Source organism: Saccostrea cucullata, unplaced genomic scaffold (assembly GCF_032062105.1).
Source record: "Saccostrea cucullata isolate Sc308-1 unplaced genomic scaffold, CSIRO_AGI_Scuc_v1 ctg3397, whole genome shotgun sequence".
In the NCBI taxonomy this organism is placed as follows: Eukaryota; Metazoa; Mollusca; class Bivalvia; order Ostreida; family Ostreidae; genus Saccostrea; species Saccostrea cuccullata.
The window spans coordinates 37,679-49,208 of record NW_026933164.1 but is presented as its reverse complement, the minus strand read 5'-3'; the positions used below and the strand labels follow the sequence as shown (position 1 = coordinate 49,208).

General features: G+C 34.9%; 1 protein-coding gene across 1 annotated transcript in view; it reads right to left on the bottom strand.

Annotated features, from left to right (window-relative positions):
• Nucleotides 1-1,070: 1,070 nt before the first annotated feature.
• The window catches only part of LOC134237423 (uncharacterized), a 30,574-nt gene continuing 20,114 nt past the window's right edge, over nucleotides 1,071-11,530 (bottom strand). Inside the window, exons 7-8 of the mRNA XM_062719523.1 lie at nucleotides 9,842-9,963; nucleotides 1,071-2,348 (exon numbers count right to left, since the gene is read on the bottom strand). Of these exons, the coding sequence (XP_062575507.1) occupies nucleotides 1,077-2,348; nucleotides 9,842-9,963 (1,394 nt within the window). The 3' untranslated portion in view covers nucleotides 1,071-1,076. The remainder of the gene's footprint in view (nucleotides 2,349-9,841; nucleotides 9,964-11,530) is intronic.

Genomic DNA, 11,530 nt, shown 5'->3' with positions numbered 1-11,530 from the left:
ATACTTGTTACATTAAACCTTACCTAAGAAACCATCAATTTTGACCCTTGAATTTGACCTGCCTTTCAAAAACTTATCCTTAGCCATTATTTTTTAACAATTGTATTTCTTGTGAGAAGATCCTACTTTGGGTAGCAATATATTTAAATTGCATTTAAGAAAAGTTTAATCTTCGCTATGTTGCCATTCAGGGGCATACATGTAGCTGTTTCACAAACACGTCTTTTTATTTATAAGAGAAGTTGCAGATAATAGATGGATACCCAAAAGCGTAACAGACGGAAGGGCGGGCATCCCGATCACTTTATACCCTCCCGCTTTTCAAGCGGAGGATACAATAATATATAATAATGCTAAGTTTTTATGTCAGTACGATGATTTCCACCATCGAAAAACAAAGTTTACCAGACCCTTTAGGCTCGATAAATCGTTTACTCCTTCAGATTCATTGACCTTGAAATATAGCCATAATTGTATAATTTTATGAGATCAACATATCATCAATTTATTCCCAATTAGACCAGGTGAGTATTTTGGCCGTTATGCTTCTTTATCTATTTTTTTTGCCCCCTAAAAATTTCAACTTTAATCCACAGGGAGTCATTTTTCTACGGGGGTCATTTTTCTTCACGTGGGTTCTGCAAATTTTCAGGGTGGTTACACTTTTTCTACGGGAAAGGGTCATATTTCGACGTCGAATAATGACCATGGGTCGTTTTGGAATATGTCTATCCGTGATAAGCAAATTTTGTGGTTATATAGGTTTAACAAAAACACATAATCAAAAATGCAATGCTATATCAATCAATGAATGAACAAATACTGACACACACACACACACAAAATTAAAATTGGGCTTTGAATCTTTACAACTCTCTTGAATCACAAAAGTGAGTTCAAGGACCAGAGTCCACTTGAACAGCAAGCATACAGGTAATTAATGTAAAGAAATTAACATTCTTCATATTTTTTCAATTTTTAACAATCTAAGGTTTTTTTTCGAAAAAAAAAATTGTCATTGGCCGACCAAAGCATAATACAAATAATATAAAACAGTATTCTCAAATGATGAACTGTCACGGTTTTCTTATGTTCCAGAATTCTGACATTTCTGTGGTGTTTATGAAATGCTGATCTTTAATTGGATGCAGTGGACAAATAATTTCACCATCTTTTTCACAAATATATTTGTCCTGCACATATTGTCCTTCGATATCTACAGCAATAACCTGTCCCCCGTCTTCTCGACATTTAAAGCCTCTTTCATATAAAATGCTTCTGTGAAAAGTCCCCGAAATGTCATTTAAGATGTCCTCTATAATATTTTGAATTTTGTATGTTTTATCTTTTTCTAAAGAACATCTTGGAACAGGGTGAAATATTTGTAGCTGTATTGATGATTCCGTAACAGAAAGGACAATATTGTATTTTTTTACAGAAAACAAAGCCGCATTTCTATACAGACAGGATGTTCCATCAGTGATTAATATTTTCCAGTCTTTTAACTGCATGCAAGACACAACGAGGCGGAAGAAGAGGAAAAATGGTAAGAAGCTAAACCTGTAGATCAGGACAGATGTTTTACTTTTCGATCTCTGAATGAGATCAGGAATAGCTTTCTCTATTTCTTTCCTGTTCATGCACGGAACATAGTGCGATTTGTTTCCAACAGCCATCAATCCAAGTCTTTGCATAAAACTGAGGAGTTCTGTTTTATGGTAGAGTAAATATCGGGGATTTGAAATCCATCCTCCGAAAGAGATTCGCTCTTTTTCGTTTGGGTATTTTTCAAATAATCTTTTATCTTCATCCATCCAGATCTCTGTCAGAAGTTGGTCCTCCAAATTTCCTGTCCTGTAGAACTCCTCCCAATCTATGCGGGCCACAGGAATACCTTTAAAATGAAGTTTGTCAGTGATTATGTTTTTGAAAGCGTCGATAAACCACTGAACGTCAATAATGAAATACTCCTTAAGTCCCTCCTCATTAAAATAAAGAACCTTTCCTGCGTCATGGTAGTATCGTAACATATCGCTCTCATTTGTCAATTTTCCGTTTGGATTATTGGTGTTGATGCCAACAGCAATTTTAGTAGTAAGATCTTGAATTTTTAAAGTCCTCTCTGAATGTTTTCTTATTTTAATTTCTAATTCAAGGAAGGCCCATTCTTTTGGAATAGTTTCTTTCCATCGCTGATGATTTGCAATATCACAAATGCGCTCTGATAGACTGTGAAGTGGTTCGATTGGAAACTGTATACAATAACAGTTATTTTCTACGATATATTGTGATAAATTCCAATTCTTTGGGATCTGTTGATGAAGACTGTCCATAAAGGCGTGTTTATCCTGTAATTGTAAATAATTTCTGTTACATCGTTTGTTTTCGTAAATGATCAGACTTTATTATCTTCATTTAGCTTGTAAAAAATAGAAACTCTACTTTTTGAGGCTTCAAGAAAAAAAAACCGAGCGTATTTCAAATTTTGGTGCTTTGATTACTTAAAAGACAGAACGAAATCTGCATAGAAACCAGAAGTAAATTAAAATGTTTACTATTTTTTGTACATTATTTACATGTTCGGCGATTTTCAAAACAGATATTTGAAGAACGTTTCATCTGGTCTTATATGATTTACTTACATTGTTGCCTTGTCATTTTTTTCTAATATATATATATATATATATATATATATATATATATATATATATATATATATATATATATATATAAAGCACTAAAATGACCGACGACACGAACAATAGAAATTGTCAAATTTTCGGACGCCCTGTCCCTTCCTCAGGACAAAAAGATCATTAGAACAAAGGAAAAAGAAAAAACAATAACAACTAACATTACTACTAAACACTATATATTTACAAACTTAGTTACATGTTGAAATTGAATTTTTTGAGAACACTATAATTAAAAAAATAATTCCGGACCGCTTTGAAATATGTCCGGTCTATCGGGTATGCTCGGGTGAAGTGCAATTTACAATAATTGAACGAATTAAATATGCTAATTAATTACGACAATCAGTAAATCGTACATTGTTTCATTCTCTCAATATGGCGTAACTATACTTAATAAAGAATAATCAAAGAAAAATAATACAGTAGGGATATTCTTAAATATGAATTATGATCTATTATAAATTTTGAAATATTATAGGACTTTAAAGAAATTTTTAAAAACACTATAATTAAAGAAATAAATCAGGACCGCTATGAAATACGTCCGGTCTATCGGGTATACTCGGGTGAAGAACGATTTACATAATTGGACGAATTAATTATGCTAATTAATTACGACAATCAGTAAATCGTACATTGTTATATTCTCTCAATATGGCGTAACTATACTTGATAAAGAATAATCAAAGAAAAATGATACAGCAGTGATATTTTAAAATATGAATTATGATCTATTATAAATTTCTAAATATTTTAGGACTTATTATCGGGAAAAAATAATTAACAAAGGCGTAAACAATTCATAGTTGTGTGGGTTGTTCGAGAGATGGTGACGCAAATTAACTGTAGAGTTAACACTAAATTGAGAGAATAATCTTGTTTAGTATCTTCAGGAATCGGGTCTAGTTTATATGTTCATTCTGGTGAAGTCATTCAGTTTGTTAATGCCATTAGGGCGGAATGACTTCAGTCTGTGCATCCAGAACTTTTCCTTGCTTTTTCTCTGAGCATCTTTCCATCTTGGGTTATGGTCAATCACCACAACTGTCATGTCTTCCCATTTGTGACCCTCAAGGTTGAAATGTTCCCCAACAGGTTCATTAAGTTTTTTTGGTCCTGATGGTCGAACGGTGGTTATTGACTCTCCTGCGGAGATCTCCTGTTTCACCAATATACTGTTTGGAGCAAACTTTGCAACTGATGAGATAAATGCAGTTGTCAGTATGACAGGACAAATTCCCTAGTATTTTGTAGCTGCGGCCTGTAACAGGGCTGTTAAAACTGTCCATGTCAGTGCTGTGCTTACAAAGAAGACATCTTCTGTCAGAGCAAGTTTTAAAGCCCCCGTTAGGTAATGGGTTGTCCAGTCTGGTTCTTACTACCATGTCCTTTAGGTTCCTTGGGCGTCTGTACGCAGCCAATGGGGGTTCCTTAAAGACCTCTGCCATTCGTTTGTTTGAATGGAGAATTGGTAGGTTCCTTTGAAGGATACCGCTAAGGTTCTTAAGGACGGGATGGTATGTGGTTACCAGAAGGAACCTTGCCGCTATTTTCTTTCTCCTTGTAGCATAATAAGTTTTGCCTGTCATGTCCCGCCATCTCATCAATAGCTGTTTGTACGGTGCGGGCATTGTAGCCTCTTTTGCATAAGTGGGACTTAAGAAGACCACTTTGCCCCTGATATAAGGCAGGGGACGAACAGATGCGTCGAATTCTGGTGGCTACACCCTTAGGCACTCCCTTAAAAGTGTGTGGGGGATGACAGCTACATGTAGTGGGCATAAGATATTGGTGGGAGTCTGTGGGTTTGGTGTGGAGACTGAATTCGATTCCACCATCAATCAGGGTAGATGTAGTATCTAGGAAAACGTTTTTCGAATTAGATACGTCTACTGTAAATTTGATCGACTGATGAAAGGTGTTGGCAAACGTAATGAATGCCTCGAGGCTCTCAGGACATTCCATCCACTTCATCTCTATATCGTCAATGAAACGCAACCAGGTATGGGGCCTAAATGGTGCTTGAAGTAACAAATTGCGTTCCAGTCTGCCCATGAAGATATTGGCATAAGACGGTGCCATTTTCGTACCCATAGCAGTGCCATTAACTTGCAGGTAATGTTCTCCATTAAACATGAAGTTGTTGAACTTGAGAACATGTTCAAGGAGCTTAGCAAGGGACTCGGTAGAAGGAAGTTGTATGGTTCTACTATCCCAGACTTCTCTACAGGCTTCGATACCCTCATCGTGCGGAATATTGGTGAACAAAGACGTGACGTCCATAGTCACGAGGAGGGTATGATCTGGGAGGCCAGTAGAGGGCGTCTTGTTAATGTAGTCAGTAGTGTCCTTAAGATAGGATAGCAAACTTTCTACGTGTGGACGGATATGTAAATCAATGAATTCAGAGATCTTCTCCGTGGGGTGTCCAATTGCGCTGACTATGGGGCAACCTGGCATGCCTTCTTTGTGTATTTTAGGAAGCAGTTGAATTGTCCTGGTCTACAGTCAATAGGATTTAAGGTCTCATAGACGTTTATACAAATCTCATTTTTCTCAAACATATCGTCAAGAGTTTTGGTAATGGCGGTGGAGAATTCTTTAGTAGGGTCAGAGTCCAGTTTCTTATAGAAACGTTCGTCTGAGACTTGTCTCCGCCATGTAAGTCTCTTTATCCATTACTAAAACTGTAGACCCTTTGTCTGCTTTCTTAATTACAATGTCATCCCGATTTTTTAATGATTGTAAGGCAGATCTCTCCTCCTTACTCAAATTGTCAGGAGTTTTGTCTGGCATTGAAAGGAGCTTCTCTATGTCTGACTCAACGGCGCTGCACTTGCCCGGTGTTGGTTCCCAGGCACTCTTGGGCTTATAGAGTTTGTGTTCCTCTAGGTCGTGTAAATCTGGCTTGGAAGAGTCGTATGAATTTGCTTCGGAGTCTTTTCTAGAGAAGTGCTCCTTCAAACGAAGTCTCCGGAAGAATGCTCGGGTATATATATATATATATATATATATATATATATATATATATATATATATATATATATATATATATATATATATATATATATATATATATATATATATATGTATTTAAGGAATGAAGCTTATTTCAACTTATATTAAACGATATAACATAACTTGGGGCAGTTTACGCTTTATAAACCGCGAAGCGGTTTACAAAAAAGCGTATATTGCCCCAAGTTTTGTTATATCGTATAATATAAGTTGAAATAATCTTCATTCCTTATTATTTAATTTCAGTGCAGACAATGAGACAATTTTCCCCCAGAATAAGACTTCAACGATTTAATTTTAAAAGTAACGTCAAACGGAGTATAATATATATATATATATATATATATATATATATATATATATATATATATATATATATATATATATATATATATATATATATATATATATATATACACTGAACCAAACTTCTAAGTGTTCACCTAACATTTTTGGAGTTTTAAAGAACAAATGCAAACCATAAATAATTTCTTTAATTCTTGGTTAATGATGCATATCTAAGTTCGATGTTGCGTAAATTTTATGTAAGTATCTCGTCAGAATTTTAAGCAGAGTGTCAAAGAAATGATGTACCCCCAAAATGAAAATTCACACCAAAAAATCTCGATGGAGTAAGACCCACTACTCGCTCTTATTACCACAAGACAATCTTTATTGTTGGATACCATGTACCCCTGAATAGGAGACTGACCAATCTGCTGCCACACCTACATGTACCGCATAGATCTTTCCAAACCATTGAAATTATGAGGAAAAAAGGGGGGCTTTGACATTTCTTTTAAAATCCCAAATGTGTTCAATGGGATTCAGATCCAGGAATTTGACAGTGTATCGTCACACAAATGCCTTTTGGTCAATACCCTTGGGTGTTTAGCACGTAAGTTCGCCGCTTAAAGGATAATCCACACTGCTTGAGCTGATATAAGACTGCCACGAGCACCGATTTCTTATCATTTTCGTACGATTGAAATGGTATGTTTCCATGTTTCTATGATTTTTTCAGGACACTTTAACACCTTTTTAACCTGAAGTGACACGAAATTTTCTCCTTGGAAGAAGATCAATGTCACTTCCGGTCTGGTTCAATATTGTCAAAAACTTTCAAATTGTGATAAATTGATGCGGAAAAATGAGCACAGCCTAAAGAAAAATGTGTTTAAATGGGTTTTAATACTGTTTCATAATTTTTTAAAGTAATATCAAGTACAATTAAGCACTAAAATAAAAGTGAGTAAAACGTGGTGCAAAGATGTTCCAGATATTAACATTCCAACAGCTCTCTGTTCTATCTCAATGGTCATTTTGCCAATGTTTTGTGTTTTTTAGTAAAACCAGTTTTTAAAATTTGATAATGATCACAAAACGATGCTCATTACACAAAACACCTGCCGGAAAATACAGAATTATTGTTTTAAAGCTTCGTCACGGAACATTGGTTTTCATCAGTGATATTGAATTTTCTTTCTTTAATTGTTGAGAAGACTCATTTGTTGTAATAATTTGAAAATATCATACCATTCTATAAAGTAGTTTTTGAATAAATACATTTATTAAAGTGAACACTTAGAAGTTTTGTTAAGTGTATATATATGTGTGTGTGTGTGTGTTTGGGTGTGTGTGTGTGTGTGTGTGTGTGTAAATCTTTTTAAAAAAGAAACACGAAAACCTTTAGTTTAGCTTTAGCGCTTTCATTTTAAATCTTCAGAAGCTTTATAATACGTAACATTGCAACATAACTACATAATAAGCGGAACATTACATACAAACGTCTTTTGTGACGTCATAGTCAAACTTTGCGGGAAAACTGTAGAATGAAAATAATAAGTTTTTACAACAATTATGCTCAATTGTTCAGTCTAGGTTTGAACATATGTATGAATATATGAAATTACGTGTGCTGGATGCCAAGAATTTTATATCGGGGAAACGAGCAATCAATTGCGTGCCCGGGTGCGTGTCCACCGACAACATATTAACTCTCCGGAATATCGGCAAATCCTTCTGAGTGAACATCTGGATACTTGTGGAAATAAGCAATTCACTATATTTCCTTTTTACAAACTTTAAAGTGAAAATAATATTCAAAGACGTGAAAAAGAAAAACATTTTATACATATGTTCAAACCTAGACTGAACAATTGAGCATAATTGTTGTAAAAACTGTACTTATTATTTACATTCTACAGTTTTCCCGTACAGTTTGACTATGACGTCACAAAAGACGTTTGTATGTAATCTTCAGCTTATTATGACGTTATGACGTTATGTTGCTATGTTACGTATTATAAAGCTTCTGAAGATTTAAAATGAAAGCGCTTAAGCTAAACTAAAGGTTTTCGTGTTTCTTTTTTAAAAAGATTTACCTGTTAACTACCGAGCACTGTGGATTTATATATATATATATATATATATATATATATATATATATATATATATATATATATATATATATATATATATATATAATAATAATAATAATAATAAAAAATCACAACACCGAAATCAACATCCATATTGTGACGTCATAAAGCGCCAATACTTAGTCGCGCTTTAGCAAAGTTCATTATGAGGTCATATATTGGTCGAACATATTGGGATCTGCGCTTTTCCAGAATAAGCGAACCGAAAAATTCTTAATTTAGAAATCAAATGCAATGTCACGTGATCGCTATCCGTAGGTACGTTAAGAAATTAAGGAATTTGATAAAATTTAAGAAATCAGAATTAAAATAAAAGAAATCTTTTACGAAGCTTTATACTTTAGCTAGATCAAATAAGGTGTTTCGGGGCAAATTTTTAGGTAAATAAGATGAAAATTCTCATTTTTCTAATGAAAAATTAGTCACCCGCATGGCGCAGTAGTTAGAGCGTCTACTCTAGGTTGTAAGGAGTTGATCCTTAGGTCGCAGGTTCGAATCCCACTGTGGGACGTGGAGACCAGTCCTTTGGATGAAACCGTATAAACCGAGGTCCCGTGTCGTAGTAGGTGCTGGCACGAAAAAGATCCCTTTCTACAAAATTGCCCTGAGTGGCGAGTTTAGGACAAACTTGCAGCTCTCCACCGGAAAGTGGTGGCGTCTCCATATGTGTAAAAATTTCTCGAGAGGGACGTAAAAGAATATACATTCAATCCATCCAATGAAAAATTAAGAAAATCAGTCATAAATATGGGAGTTTAAATTCCATGATTAATATGGAGATAACGAACAGTATTTAATCTCAAAGTCCATAAAACAATACAAAATAAGAGCAGAGCAAACACGGCTCTCCGAAACATCAGAGGTGGGATCAGGTGCCATGGAGGAGTGAGCATCCCCTGTTGACTAGTCAAATCCGCCATGTGCTCCTTGTCATGATCAGGAAGTAACGGAAAACTCTTTCGTCAATTTAGTGTATAAATATTGGACTAACAATTAGTATGAAAAACGTCAGTCAGAATTTGACTTAATGATAAATTGTATTTGCTGACAAGGTCTTTGTATCGACCATACAACTTACGAAATGATGACTTCAAATGAGACGGCTGATATTATTGTTTCATCAACTTGCTTGTCAATAATTAACCTCGTTTTAGAAATTGTTCATACGTAGAGCAAGCTCTTGCGTATCGAATCAACTGAGATTTATACACTCCGTATGCAGGTGACGAAGGTATATTGCTGCTTAAGTAAGGGAAGTTAACGATAGAAATTTAAAGTCATCACGTGATATCAGCCATAAAAAAGGTATTCAGCCTTCAATCTGTCAAAAACAGATATTTGTATGTTAATGACCTCCTTTTAAAAATAATGTAAAATTAAATATAGGTATCAGGACTACTTTTCACGTAAATTCAAATTAAATTCCATGAAATACTTTATACTTTTATAAGAGGGGTAAAGTAAGGGAAAAGAAAGTTAAAAAGTGATTATGACTTCATGATTAATATAGCACCAAAACATTAGTCAAATGACCTTTACACGATCCTGACCTAAAGTAAAAATATTTTGAAATTTTTGTGTCTAAATGTGGCAACCCTCGTATATCTTATTTATTGTTAAAATAAGAAGTGACATATAAGAAATACTTCCATTTAAATGGAATCTACAATTTACAGTTATGTTTACTTTAAACTGTCGGATTTTTTCCTCCCAATGAGTCGCCACAATTAAGACCACGGGCTTCAGCTCCTTATCATTCTCAGAACTGCAGTAGGTATGTATTGACTTCATCCAGAACACAAAGTAGTCTACAATAAACATATATACATTTAAGGACAGATGACACAAACAAAAAATGGATGCCTGGACTGATATTTTTTGGCCTAATTTCGTTAAAAATGACACAATAAAGAAATTTCTAGAATATAAAGAAATTGTAAACCTTCTATGATGTTAAAAACGCTACATCTCTGAAACAATCCTTATTCATCTATGCAAAAATTTCTTACTTCAAATTCCATTTGTACTAGGGCTGATCAAGAAGTTCGCGAATAATCTTTATATTTACAAATCAATAATTCAGACAAGACTGAAATTTGGCACACATAAAGTCATACACATGTTCTATAAATAGCATATGTAATGGAACGTTTTCCCCGTGTTTGCGACGTCACAATGTGAAAATGACGTTATAAGGTAGATCACTTGTGACAAAAAATTGTCGACTTAGTCGTATTCGAGAAACGAAGGGCTGTAAAGTTAAACGTATATCTTGGAAATTCCTTTGTAGAAGTTTATAATAATTTGTATATGGTTTATGAAGACAAAAGACTAGAAGTTTTGTCATTCATTGGATTGATTGTTTGATGGAAGGAAGGGAAATATTTTAAATGATTTTTGTTCTGTTGCCCATTTAGTTTGCAAACTTTCTGATCACCCCTCGTATGAAAATTTGAATAAACAAGAGGCCCATGGGCTCACCTGAGCACTAAAGGTAGGATTGATTAATTGATTGCATATTGTTTAACGTCCCTCTCGAGAAATTTTCACTCATATGGAGACGCCACCACTTGCCGGTGGAGGGCTACAAATTTTCTCCTATGCTCGGCACTCGGGGCCTTTGAGCAGTGAGGGATCTTTTTCGTGCCAACACCTACTGCGACACGGGACCTCGGTTTATACGGTCTCATCCGAAGGACCGTTCTCCACGTCCCGAAGTGGGATTCGAACCGGCGACGTAAGGATTGACTCCTTACTTCGCGACTCTAGAGCAGACGCTCTAACCACTGCGCCACGCGGGCGACCTAAAGGTAGGAAAAAGTAGAAAATGGTTTTTTATTGTAAAGTTTAAATCCAAAAGTAGTCCAATGACCATTCATGGATTTGCGATTTTTTTAGAAAATGATTTTTAAAGAATTTTCCTATATATATATATATATATATATATATATATATATGTATATATATATATCTTTGAAAACTTTGGTCGGCCATTTTGGCCCCGCCCTACCCCCTTGGGTCATGATTTGAACAAACTTGAATCTACACTACCTGAGCATACTTCCATATAAATATGATGAATTATGGCTTTGTCATTCTTGAGAAGAAGATTTTTAAAGAATTTTCCTATATATTTCATTGTAAAACTTTGGTCGGCCATTTTGGCCCCGACCTACCCCCGGGGGTCATGATTTGAACAAATTTGAATCTACACTACCTGAGCATGCTCCCATATTAATATGATGAATTATGGCTTTGTCATTCCTGAGAAGTAGATTTTTAAAGAATTTTCCTAAATATTTCTATGTAAAACTTTGGTCGGCCATTTTGGCCCCGGCCTACCCCCGGCGGTCATGAATTGAACAAACTTGAATC